Consider the following 14,404-nt stretch of genomic DNA (forward strand, 5'->3'; position numbering starts at 1 on the left):
TTTAATTATTAGCTCCCTTGGTAAAACTCCAAATTTCATATTTAATGTATTTTATTGTTAAATAATTTACAAGAAGCCTATAAAGTATATATTTGTTAATTGCATAGCTTTTGCTATTTGAATTCATTGGTTAAAGGTTTCTTTTTATATTGTAAAGTTAAATATTTGCATCGTCGCAAAATCCTAGGTTACCTTCTTTGAATACCTTCAGTGAGAAACTTATATATTTTTGAGATTCCATTTCAATAATTATAAATAAGAATAAGAATAATGCTTTGTGTTAAATTTGTGTAATATGTAATATATCTGTTGTATATAAATGATGAAGAATTGAATAAAGATAAAAAAAATAAAAAAATTTACTGGACTTTTAAAAATATCGTTTATCAAAGGGCTATACAGCCAGACAAGGGTGTATCAGATTTTTATTAGTTGGAAAATTATTTTTTGGATTGATATGGGGACTGATTTTGCAAGCCAAGCATCCCATCTCCCTTTACATAAGCGCAAACTACATGGCATCTTGTATTAAGGGTGAATTGAAGTATTGATAGCTCTATTTCTACTTTCAAACGTTGGGCACGATTTTCCGTTACACTTAAAATGCAGTGTCAAAGAGGGATTTGGACTTCGATTCATTTTTGCAAGTTTATTCGGTTTTTTTATAGTGTTGGCTGATTCTGGTTCTGTTCGTTTTGTGATGTCATTTTATCAAAAATTACCTCGAGTTGTGGAAATCGATTTAATAATGTTTACCCTTAAAGTTATTTCAATTAAAAATGCAGTACAGTCGCAAGTAATGTAGGAAGGAAAGACAGGACGGAAGTACATGTATACGATTTTCTATAATTTTTTTTTATCATAGGATAGGATGTTTAACTCTCAAGGTGCATATCATCCACTGTGATATCATCCGTCATTGTAAACTTTCTATATCTTAATTCAACCCCAATACAAATATATCTGACACTCTACAAGGAAATCGAAAATGTTTACCCTTGGTTTAATTTGAATAGAATTGTATTTTCTCTGGCACATATGTTTTCGAAATACACCCCTTCAATTACTTGAACCTAAGTTTGAGAATTATTTCCCCAAGTCATCTTCAAATATATACATTTTAAAATATAGTAATCTACTCCTGGATCGTCCGCGAAAAAGGCAAATGTAATCCCGGGTTTTTATTACTTCGATGAAACGGTTTTCGTCGCTGTTTGGGATTCGTCTTTCAATTACCTCCATTTCATGCACAAGTTTATATTGACGAAAAGTTCCGGCTTCGCTAGTACAGGAATTAATTTTTATCACGACAGTTATAACATGAATAGCAGGACAAATCGAGAAGTAAAACATTCCGTGAACTGGTATTAAGTCTTGTTTTGCGGACGAAATTGCGAAGATTCTGTTTTAAATCCTAGGGGTTGTAGGAACATCGTGCCCAACGTTTGAAAGTTGAAATAGAGCAAACAATACTACAAGTTACCATTGTTACATACATTCATATAGTATGCGCTATATATAAGGAGATAGAAAGAATTGCTTGCCTTGGTAGGACAAATGAAACGTGGTTTATTTTACAGCTTTTAGACCATTGGTATCTGTCACTCAGAGATGAGATCTATATATAAATTTCTTACTTTACGTATCTAAAGAAGGTAGCCTAGGATTTTGTGACAATGCAAATATCAAACTTTACAATATAAATAGAAATCTTTAACCAATAAATTCAAACAGCAAAAGATATGCAATTAACATATATATACTTCATAAGCTTCATGTAAATTATTTAACACTAAAATACATTAAATATGAAATTTGGAGTTTTACCAAGGGAGCTAATAATTAAATAATAACACTGTCTGCCACACAGCATTTCGGGGACTATCCCTCTAGTATCTTTCCTCCCTCTTTTATAGCTGACAATTCGGGGGCTAATCTAATTATTGGGGGTATTATGATGACCTATAGTTGTTAATTTCTGTGTCATTTAGTCTCTTGCAAATCATAATACATATTCTTTTAGTATAGATATGTCGTTATTACGACATAGCTATGTCGTTAAAACGACATAGTTATGTGGTTATTACGACATGATATGTCAAAATTACGACATAGCGATGTCGTTATAACGACATGTTATGTCGAAATTACGACATAGCGATGTCGTAATAACGACATGTTATGTCGAAATTACGACATGCTATGTCGTAATTACGACATAATTTTTTTTTTTTGAATGGCCCTTATCGGCTTCCGTAGGAAACAAAACACACGGTGAAAATAATAATGACGCATCATAGCTGTATACCACCATACATAACAATGAACTGAGCAACGAGTTAAATTAGCTAAGTCGTTATAAAAAGTTAGCTAAATTGATTAAACTAGTTAGTTAAGTTGTTAAAACAACTTGCTAAGTCGTTTAAATAAGTTAGCTAAGTCGTTGTAACAACTTAAAAATAAAACACTACCCTGAAACTAACCGGCTTTCGTACTTGTGCATGAGAGTCTGTCAAATATTTATTTCACAAAAAAATGTATTGCATACCAATTAACTGAGCTCAAAGCAAAGCACTTTAATAATACACTTAGACAGAGCTCAAAGCAAAGCACTTTAATAATACACTTAGACAGAGCTCAATCCAGTGACATACTTTGTACTACAGGTCCTTCATTAACATCCATCAACCAAAACCATATATAAATAACATGCCATACTAGATGGTTTGATCAGAAGTCCTGAACAAGACATGGTTTTTTTTACTGTATTTCTTCTTCATCGTTAAGTCAGAAAGGGCGAATAAAGACATTACATTCGGAGAATAATAAATGCATATACTACTACTTCATCAAAGTTTAACTATAGCCTGACGGACGGTTATATCATTGTCATACTACATCTCATTGTTTTCATATATCTCATTTATAATGACCTCGAAACATTTCATGAACAGTGAGCGAACTTTTTGCACTGAAAGTCAGGCTTTTCCAATGTTTGTATTAGCAAGCCGGTCATATTTGATATTTACCACAGTGACTATTTTCTTCCAAAAGCTTATGAATTCAATATTCTTTTACAGTGATCACAAAAGTTGCTCGCAAAATGATAAAATATTTTTTAAGTTTCGCAATGAATTACGCATAGTACGTATATGTCCACGCCTAATCTAAGGATGAGTGTTTCTAAAAATGATGTTTTTGCTTGATGTAAATACAAGTAAACAGTGTATGTATCTTCATTCACAGCGTCCGGCTTTTTAAGGCGACAATCTAGCGATTTCCGTTTTTGAAGGATCTACCACTTATCTACATATGCAAAAGCTAATATCTACACGGAAACAAAAATAAACACTATGAATTCAGATTGAAGCATATTTAGAGGTTTTAAAAGCAAAATGATGATTAGGAAAACATATTTTCTTCTTCTTCTTATAGGTATGTAACCATTTAAACTTAGACTATTTACTACATTGCATTCTCTTTCTTGTGGTTTTAAAATATATTGGCAGTTAACTTATAAAATATAAAATCCCCCCATCCTATTTGACTTTTTTCTTATTGGTATTTTATATAATGATCATATACACAACCATCAAACGAATCTTATTTTTTTAAGGGGAATGTCAGGCGACCCACGTCCAACAATAACATAGGTCAAGCCAAAATTCTATTTGTAGTTCACGGTCAAATACAAAACACTACACAGACGTGTCAAAAGTGATCTCTCAACATTCAAAAAATCAGAACAAGGCAAAAAACAGTCTGAATCCCGAGTTAAGATGAATTTAATGACGGGGAATGCGCTTTTTATGTTAATAAGATGTCTGCGATCTCCGTAATATATCAAACCGACTTTCAGGATATTTTATAAGTATAATATGGTATAGGCACTTACCAATAAAAAAATAACAACGGTGTATGGTAGTCTAATTATTCCTAAGCTTTTATAGATAGAATGCTCAAATTTGGCAAAAATTGTCTGAATTTTATGCGCTACATCTTATAGGGCTAAACTTTTTTTGACGGATGACCATTTCGAAGACAGCACTGTCATCTTAATCAATAACTGCATGGAAAAACGGTGTTGTCGCTAAATATACTCTAATAGACAACAACTGTTGCTGCAATTTTAATCTGACCTGAACGATATTTTGCCGTTCTGTAAAGACTGGCATGTCGGTAACTCGGTAGCTGCTAGTAACCTTTCTTAATTTATGTATCATTGTCATTTTGTTAAGTTTCTTTTGTTACATATTCTGAAATAAGGCTCTGACTGCTTTTAAATTGAGTTTTACTGTTCGTTTTGATGTGTGTTTGTTTAATCTACATTGGTTTGAGGTTTAGGAGTAGGGTTGAGATCTCACTAATCATGTTTAATCCCGTTGCTTTTTTTAGCCTGTCCCAAGTCAGGATCATCTAGTCTTTGCTAGTTATATATGTTTTATTTATTTTAGTTCATTTATATGCTAAGAAGTTTAGTATACCGTTCATTTCCCCTGAAGTAGTACACATTTATGTTTAGGGGCCAGCTGAAGTCCGCCTCCGGGTACGGGATTTTCTCGCTGTGTTGAAAACCCATTTGTAGCCTTCAGTTGGTTTTTTTACTCTTTGGTTCGGTTGTTGTCTCTTTAACACATACCCCCATTTCTATTCTCTATCTTACCCTTTAGTTTTCATTATACGTAATTGTGGTGTTAATTGTTAAGACACTTTGGACATCCTCGAACTTCTTTATACGTAACAATATTCATGTACACAAATGTTTAAACGAATGTTCACGTCAGCATTACAATCATATCTAAGTTACAGTTGTATTTATGTCTTTTGTAATTTTTTATTGAAAGCCGATTTTTATTGGAGACCCGATAATAGGGATGTGTGCAAGACCTTAAACTACTTTCCCATGAAAACAAGCTGTACATAAAGACTCTTGATTCAATCATACTGTTCGAGGTCTAAAACAATGGAAACTTTCTCATGAGTGTAGGAACAATGAATTACTCATAGAACTTCGGAAATAGAACCGTTTCACCAGCGGAAATATTTTCAATACGGCCTTGAATTATTTCTTAAACTGACTTTTACAGTTAATGTGTGTACTTTGAGGTTTCAACTACATAGTAATAAAATCATAACATGGACTGCAACTGTCAGGCTATTCTATGCGATTTGTAGCTGCTCATTCGTGTTTAATATACTGGTCATCTAAAACTGTTGACAAGTTTCCCAGATTAAAGTAGTTCTATGAACACGAGTTTCGATCTCTGGAATCTATATGAACCAACACAATGTTTCCAATGAACCGGTACATCTACTTATAGTCTTCAAGTCACTGATACTGCTATTCGTTCAGTAGTCAATTTATTCGGCACTGGTATGACTTTAAATTACAATCTTATTGTAAAGTTTCAGATTTTGAACAATTTAGTTTTACTAATTTTAGCAAGATCTGTTACCTCCGACGATTTAACGTTTCGTGATTTACCACAGTTTTCGTCGCTCGAACAAATTCGATGAAGGTTTTCCTAGAAATACGTTTCGTACATGCTAAAATCAAAATCATACGTTTATAGTATTAATTTATATAAATAGAAGATGTGGTATGATTGCCAATGAGACACCTATCCACAAAAGACCAAAATGACGTAGACATTAACACCTATAGGTCATCGTACGTACGGCCTTCAACAATGCTATATAGATTTAAATTGCAACTTTGATAGATTTTCAAGTTATATCATTATCTGAAGAGTAAACTAATGAGTGAATATAAAACTAACAAGATGTGGTATGATTTCCAATAAGACAACTCTCCACACGAGACCAAATGACACAAAAATTAGCAACGAAATGTCACTATACGGCCTTCGACAATGATTAAAAACCATATCGCATTGATGAACATTTGAAGTTAAGGTACAGTCTTTCGAATAACTATGAACAATTTGTATTATTTGTATTAAAATAAATGAGTGTAAAATGTGTACCACTGGAAGTCATACTTCGTCTCCTTTAAATAAAGAAAATGTATAGACCACAACACTTAGGTCATATTAGTAAATCAATATTTTAAAAGTTTTGAAACATCTTCAGATTTACTGTTATTTCATTTTCGTATATATACATTTAAGCATATTGCAAAAAAGTCTTCCTTTTTTTTTATTTTAGGTGATAATTACACTTGTGTAGTCTAGCCATGTACATATCATGTGTTATCAGTAAATTTCAGCCTTCTTTGACATAAGTAACATTTGTATACTTAACATCCTTCATAGATTTACTCAACTTCCTTCACGGAAGTGTCTTACTTTGTACATGAATGTGGTTGAGGAGCTTAGTAATATGTACTTTGAAAATATTGACTTTTTTTTCAAATTTCTATTTATAATCAGTATTTTTTTATGAGGTATAAGAAACTACTTCATATACACTGTAAAAATGGTGTTTATATATTGCCAATGCATTTTGTGCACTTTTTAACATGTTAAGGTGAAAAAACCCTCATCCCTAAACAAGTTTATGTAAAAATGTTAGGAATTAAAGGATTGGTGGTTATATTCAAAACGTGTGTACATTTAATATGCTAACTTAGAAATGTGTTTAGACATTAAACATAATCCCAAAAACCTCTCGATACAAGTGTTCATTTTCTAAGCACGATTAATCTTGTGTAAAATATTTTAACAAACAACTGCCGATGATAAGCTTCAATGTTGATATTTGAGTTGTTATGAATCTATAACTAATTGATATTGAAGAGGCGTCTGGTAAACGGACTTTCAAATTAAAAGACATTAATAGCAAAACTTTGCAGCTTTCTGAAGATGAACGTTTCAAACCATACTCTGTCTCATTAGTTAATCACAGATAAATCCTATCGAACATGTCTTGCGCTTAACAGTCTTGTAAATGTAACACTATTGTTGCAGATAAGGGTAATGGTTTGGTACCATTAAAACGTTTTAACCCGCTGCAAAAATCAGGAATCTGATGTTCAGTAGTTGTCGTTTGTTGATGTGCTTCAATTGTGTTTCTCGTTTCTCGTTTTTTATATAGATTAGACCGTATGTTTCCAGTTTGAATGGTTTTACACGAGTAAATTTTTGAGCTCTGTATAGCTTGCTGTTCGGTGTGAGCCAAGGCTCAGGGTTGAATACTGTACCTTGACCTTTAATGGTTTACTTTTATAACTTGTGATTCGGATGGAAAGTTGTCTCAATAGCACTCATACCACATCCTCCTGTATCTATTATAAATACCGGAGTATCAAATGTTAAGAGCACGTCTTACTTTCCTAATACAAATATGGTTTGGGCCTATAAGACCCTTTCCATCCGCAATCCTTGACTAAAGGCTTTATTTCAAGGAAAAACACACGTGAAACTCCTATTCTTTATTTGTTTTCGAATATTTTAGTAGTTGTAATCGTCAAAACATAAACTTCATCATACACATACAAACAGGACAGTGTATTGCTCAAGCCTTTTTTACGGTTTTATAGTTTCTAACTTAAAATCAAACTATTTAAAATGACGATTTTAGCTAAACGGGCGATCTTATGGCAAATTGATTATTTCTCAGCCGAGTGAGTGTTGAAGTTGCATGTTATTGCTGTTTTTAGCTGTACTTTCATTGGGTTTAAACACTTTTTAAATGTAAATATTAGAATATAATATTATTTCCACATATAATGGGGTGGAACTTATTATTATAAAATTAAGGAAATGTAGTTTGAATGCCAATGAGACATCTATACACCAATGTTTGAATGAATTAGATTAACTAGTAAGCAATTACAGGAAACTGTAAGTCCTTCGACAATGAGAAAGGCCCCGACATGAAAATATGAAATAATTAAATAAAACTAACTGCATAATTTATAACAAAACTTTTTACGAAAAACAAATATGACAAACATGAACAAACAACAACCACTGAACTACAGGCTCCTGGCTTGTGACAAGCACAGGAAAAATGTAACAGGTTAATCATGTCTGTGAGTGCTCAACCCTCCCATAACCTTTGACAGTGGTGTAGCAGTATAACATAAGAATAACACTAAAATATCAATCATGCAGTACACATCCAACATCCTATAGATTTTGCGTGAAGACGGCATTAACAGTCGGAGAAAACATGACCTTGTGTTTAGCCAAAGTATAAGTATCGACAGATTGTAGTACCGTGAATGTGCATATGTGTAATATTTAGTATGGTTTTTATACGCCCGTCAAAATTTTGACGGGACGTATTATGGTATACAAATATCCGCCGTCCGTCCGTCCGTCGGTCTGTCCGTCCGTCTGTCTGTCCGGCGTAAACATGTCGCACCGTAACTTGAGAACGACTTATCCAAATTTCATGAAAATATTTGGTGAAAATAAGATTAAAACTTTTTGAGTTACGGCACTTTGTAACTAAAACAGGGGTGTTTTTTTTTCACATGTCGCACTTTATCTCAAAAACGATCCTTGATTATGGCTTAAAACTTTGAACACTTCTTAGTTATATTAATCTTAATATCTGTATACTTTTTGGTGATGATTCAAAATTTTATTTTTTAGTTATTGAGTATTTTGTATAAAAGGGGGAGGTTTTTTTTACATGTCTCAACATATCTCAAAAACGATTTATGATTATTGCTTAAAACTTTACACACTTCTTTGTTATATTAATCTATCTAAAAGATCTGTATACTTTTTGGTTTTGATTCAAAATTTTATTTATGTGACATTTAGTTTTTTGTAAAAAAAAATACCAGGGTTGGGGGTTTCACATGTCCTGCCGTGTCTCAAAAATAATATATGGTTATTGCTTAAAACTTTCTCAGAAACTATTGATGATTATTGCATAAAACTTCCACACAAGACGTCGGGCGTATCATGCGCTCATGGCGCAGCTGTTTATTCTTTATTGATAGCAAAATCAATATGTACACCATTAAAAACAATTATAAACAAATTTTTAATTACAGTGTTGAATAGGTAACCTTCTAGAATAAGATTATTTAAAGGATGGATAAGTCTACCCGGATAGTATCTAAATTTTCGTGCTCGGTTTACAACATAACTGTCAAATTTTAGATGTGCTATTCTGTTTGAAATGAGTTTTCTTCGTGTACATCAAAACGCATAGAACACATATTTGTATTTGTGAAAGAATTTAGTAAAGGTTTTATAAAAAATAAGTGATTAAGAAATCTCTGACTTTATAATTTACCAGCAATACACGTTTTACGCTCATTAAAATCCAAAAGGTCACTTTAGACTAAACTATAGTGAATGAGTTGGGATATGCAAACACCGTACGATGGCGCCATAGGATCATCATGGTCCAAAAATGGAAATTTACAATAATTTTGTGTGTAAAGTTTCTGGTGTATTACTGACATATCTAAATCAAGGAAAGAAAGTAATTGCTGTTGATATTAGATTAATTCTAAGTAAATTTTGATTTCTTATTTTTACATTAGAATCCTGTCTGTTCACAATCGAGAAGTAGTCTTCCTAATAAAAGTTGTCCAATAATGTGTAAATAGACTAAATAAACCATTTATATTTTGCTAGGTTCAATAGCGTTTTCAAATGGAGCGACAACAGAATCGTCTGCCACTACAGATGCTATGGAGCCTACTACAATTGAACAGAGTTCCGAATCTGCTGCGGCAACAACAGCGATGTCAAATGACGCCGTAACCACCATGACGTCTGTTGATGCAACAACTAATCCCCAACTGGAGCCAACAACAGTCATGGCTGAAACAACACAAGAGGCTATGACAACAGAACCAATGATGGATACAACAACAACAATAATGATGGATCCAAAAACAACAAAAATTATGGAAACAACAACAGAAAAAATGATGGCCCCAACAACAACAAAAATGATGGACCCAACAACAGTTCCAATGGTAACAAGAATGGCGTTAACAACAACTCCCCCATGTTGTATGTATAATTCATACGGAATCGTCTTAGTGTTCCTATTTACAATGCTTTTAAAAGTCTATTTTATACCATGATTTATGGTAATGCAGGAACTGACATAAGAAAATATATTGCAAGTCGAGTGTAAATTATGAAATTATAAATACTAGTACATACTAAAATCCAGGAACGTTCAACTTTAAAACCCATTCAAAATCGATTAAATCATTTCATACTGACTTCAAGCTGCTATTAGAAATATTACCCTTATAATTAAAAGAACTTGTTGTTTAGTGCACAATTTTGATGTAAAGTATACAAAAAAGAAAATACTATATTGTAGTAAGTGTGTATAAGAAATGCTTCTATCTTTTAATGAAAAAATCTGTACTCTACACAATGAGAACGTCGATAAATGGCATTGAGATGAAGAACAGCAATAAAAGCGCGGTTCCTTTCGGGTTTTCGTTTTTTTTCAGTGCTTGATGTGATTTTGTATTTTGGGTGTATAGCCCATATCCTTGTATTTTTTCTCCTAAAGCAATAACATTTGACTGATTGGTTTAACTATTCAGTATTAGAAAACAAAATCCATTACTTTTATTTCGATTTCTTACTTTTATTTTATTTTCTAATGTCTTGCAGCTGGTTCAGGCTGTAATACCCAGACACAAGAATCAGATTTTGGAAGAGTGGGTCTGGTGGCTTTTGGACTTATGTTTGCAATTTCCATTATACTTCTTGTCTTGCTGATCGTCATGGTATATAAATTCAAGAGTAAGTCTGGTACCTATAAAACAAACGAGGGATCCAGTCCAAGGAATATGATGGATGGAATTCACATGACAATGCCAATGGATAATGGTGGACTCGATAACGTACACACCATTGACCTTGATAAAGGTGAAGAGGAAGACAGGTATTTACAAATATAGAAATGTGCGTTTGTGATTGGTCATTACACAAGACAGCTCTTATCTAATTGCTAATTGTTAACTATAGCGGCAGCCAAGTGTAAATCAAGTGAAATTGAGACACAATAAAAAAAAAGTTACTTTCTTGTCTTTTATATCTAGCTAGTGAAGGTATAATATATATTGTGATGACATCCGCATAATGGCTTATGTCTTTGTGTAAGCCTCAATAATAATAATAAAAGTTCAAAAAGTTCATTTTTATCATATAGCAGGAAAATTCATATTTTAAAAAATGGAACTGCAGCAGCCTGGCATTATCATGATAATCAATTATCGCCTTTTTCATCAAATACAAGGTCACAAATTCAAACTGCGAAATATTCATTAAATTTGAAGGCATTGGCTATTAAACTCTTATTCCCCAATTAATTCGAATTCTTATATTTGATTTTATAACATACTAAAACGCATATCCAAATTACAAAAAGTCTAAAATAAACAATTAATGATGCATGGACGTGATAGTATGTATCAAAATTTCGGATGTATCTTAGTCTTGCTGTAATATTATAAACTATCGAGGTAGTTTCCGAAGACTGTCTACCCGCGGTCGTTTACCCGATATGGACGTAATAAACATAAACGTACATATAGAAAGCGAACACCTCCAATTGGATTTTCTAGGGCTGTTTGATTTTATATAATGAATTAAGAAATATAATAATAATGAGTATTTGCGGATTGAATTTACTGACGATTGACTGTTTCATATAAATATTTGTACCTAATAAGTTTCTTTAACTAAATAACAGGACGATACATAAAGAGCTGTGATGTCTTCTACACTTATGTCTTATTAGAACCTTCATTTTAAATTGACTTCTTATCTTCAATGCATAATTTCCCTCCATCATTGCTGGTGATCCGATTGATAAATCTGTTGTAGAGTTGTCACTGGCTCAGACGCACTCATATATACACACATATATATATACAACTCGTCTAAACATCAACCCAACAATATATGTATATATACATATATATAAACACGCCTAAATTGAAAACTACGTTCAAACCTATGATTGCGTGGAATAAAAATCCCAATTGTTATACGTGTGCATGTAAAACAAATTGTGTTGTAGAAGAGTCTAAATACAGCACAAACAACATTTACCAACAGTCCAAAAAAATGAAAAAGTATATTTTAACAAAACGTATTTGACTACCATGTCGAAGAACTGATGTTCTTAAACCCTGCTGACTGCCATATATATATTTTTTTTTTCTGTTTTTATCTTATTCCCTACGGTAACTTATTCCGCTATTTTATAAAGCATTACTTCTTTTCTTTAATTCAGAGGTGCTGGAGTTAGTACGTTTGCGGCAGTGAATGAACAAGAAAAACAACATGGGAATGGAATAAAAAGTTCTTTCGGTACTACCGACAAATCCGAATTCAAAATGGCGGATTCGGGATCAATAAATAATTTGCTTCACACAGAAGAATCTGATAAGAACGATGATTCAGATAGAGAATCAGACACGGAGAATCCATCTACATTCATAGGACTGAAAGTCGAACCATCAACTGGCGCCTCGGTGGAATCGCTCGAACGATTGAAAGAAACTGATAACTTGATGGACGACGACGAAAAGGATGATGATCCCAGTAGTTCTGAATCAGAGGACGATGAAGATTTACCCCCGCCAGCCTTATCAGATTCAGACAATGATGATAAACATAAGGACGATTCCGAAGTCTAGGTTTTTTAATTGGCTATTTTATTTTATTTCAAAATCTGTTTCATTTTTCGGATTGTGATGTTGCTCGGTCTTTTTGTACACTATATACATAATTATGACTAATTTTCGTCGACAAAATAATTGATTTGATCACTAGGCCTGTAAAATGAATGATTGATTATGTGAATGTGTCGTTTTAATTTGTTTATTTGCGTTCTAATCAAATTGCTCATCATGATCATCATCATTATCATTATTATCATCATCATCATTATCATCACCATGTAACGTCATCATCATCATGTAATACATGTATTATTGTATATACAAATGAGTAAACCTATTTTTACCAGATCAAGAATACTTTCTCAATTTTATTATTTCAATTTCTGTCTATTTCTTAACTAAAAAGTTGCATATTTTATTATCAATAGATTAAAAAATTGTCAAGTTTAAGACTAATGACGCGCCGTATCAAAGGATTAGTGGTCAATGACATACGGACATAACTCTACTGATATATTTCAAGTATAAGTGGGGATACTCGAAAATCTTCAAACAAGTTTTTAGACATCTATAACGTAACTATCCGATCAAACTTGAAAATAAAATAACTTGAAAAAAGTAATCGAGAACTTAAGTGGTTAAATCTCGCGCCTTCACTACTTGGTGTATTGGAGCAGATGGTCTGTGTTATCTGTTGGGCCTCATTCTCAGTGTACATATCCTATAAGGTTATTAGTATGATTGTATTTAATTGTATTTGAGTGATTGTGTGTTGTTAAAACATCTATAGACAGTTTCAACCATTAATAAATTAACAAATAAAGATTTAGTTTAATGTGACGTATTCTGTTGATTATCAAGGAAATTACATTTCCTGTGTAAAATCTGTAAAATCTGACGTACAGGACGAGAAGAAATTAGTATAAACGGTTTATCTGATTTTACATGTTAATCGGATAATAACATAATATCTTTATGAATGGTGTTTGAAGAAATATTCTCATTTTTATACACAATAAAACACTAAGATCCTCAGCTTAGATCCGATGGATCGCCTGTCTCTCCCTTTTGATGATTGCAAATTTTCTCTTCTGTGTTTTAATGGATGTATGCCAATAAAACACTAAGATCCTCAGGTTAGATTCAATGGATCGACTATATTTCCCTTTTGATGATGGCAAAGTATGTCTTCTGTGTTTAAATGGATTTCTACCATGTTTGCAACTTCCAAGTAAGGACCGAAGCTCATTAATTCTGGAATCAAATGCAAGACTTCGGGAAAGGTCGGAGAGCCGACAACCCTGCTTCGGAAGTTGCCATGTTTGTCGAAGTTGGTCAGTCCTCATCTTTGAACATTTGTGATACGGTGCTTTTTGTTCACAATTTACTTTTTGTCCTTTTTGCTTTTGTCTGATAATTTTGCTTTTTGTCCGACACTTTTGCTTTTTGTCTTGTTATATTGCATCTAAAGTATGCATTCTTTGAAATAAAAGAACACTAGTAATGAACGCTGACATATCCCACGCCCTCCAAAATTTTACTGGATAAAAAAATAAGTCAATGTTATAATTTTCTTGTGTATATGCACGGCATTTCTACCTCAGGAATTATAGATTAACATAGCTGTATTTTGCAAAAAAAAAAATTACATTTCTGGTCCTTAGTGTACTTTATTTGGTCTTCTTAACATTTTTTTTTTATTAGAGTCTGGCGCAAAAAATAAAATTTCATTCCTTGTATCTATGAAGAGTTTATCTACATTGTATGATTGTCCTTGCAGTCTACAAAGTAACATACAAATCCTGTTGT

General features: G+C 32.6%; 1 protein-coding gene across 1 annotated transcript; it reads left to right on the plus strand.

Moving 5' to 3' along the window:
• The first annotated feature begins 3,234 nt into the window (after positions 1–3,234).
• Positions 3,235–13,424, plus strand: LOC134693881 (uncharacterized). Its single transcript, XM_063554825.1, has 4 exons — positions 3,235–3,435; positions 9,567–9,950; positions 10,575–10,848; positions 12,205–13,424. Exons 1-4 carry the CDS (start codon positions 3,396–3,398, stop codon positions 12,608–12,610), a joined length of 1,104 nt encoding a protein of 367 aa, XP_063410895.1. The 5' UTR covers positions 3,235–3,395; the 3' UTR covers positions 12,611–13,424.
• The last annotated feature ends 980 nt before the right edge of the window (positions 13,425–14,404 follow it).

This window comes from Mytilus trossulus, chromosome 12 (assembly GCF_036588685.1).
Source record: "Mytilus trossulus isolate FHL-02 chromosome 12, PNRI_Mtr1.1.1.hap1, whole genome shotgun sequence".
Classification (NCBI taxonomy): Eukaryota; Metazoa; Mollusca; class Bivalvia; order Mytilida; family Mytilidae; genus Mytilus; species Mytilus trossulus.

Excerpts from the sequence above, each read along its gene's own strand:
- LOC134693881 (XM_063554825.1), top strand. The coding sequence starts at position 3,396 with ATGATGATTAGGAAAACATATTTTCTTCTTCTTCTTATAG. Across the intron at positions 3,436-9,566 it reads TTTTCTTCTTCTTCTTATAG|GTTCAATAGCGTTTTCAAAT; the intron begins GTATGTAACCAT and ends ATATTTTGCTAG. Across the intron at positions 10,849-12,204 it reads AAAGGTGAAGAGGAAGACAG|AGGTGCTGGAGTTAGTACGT; the intron begins GTATTTACAAAT and ends TCTTTAATTCAG.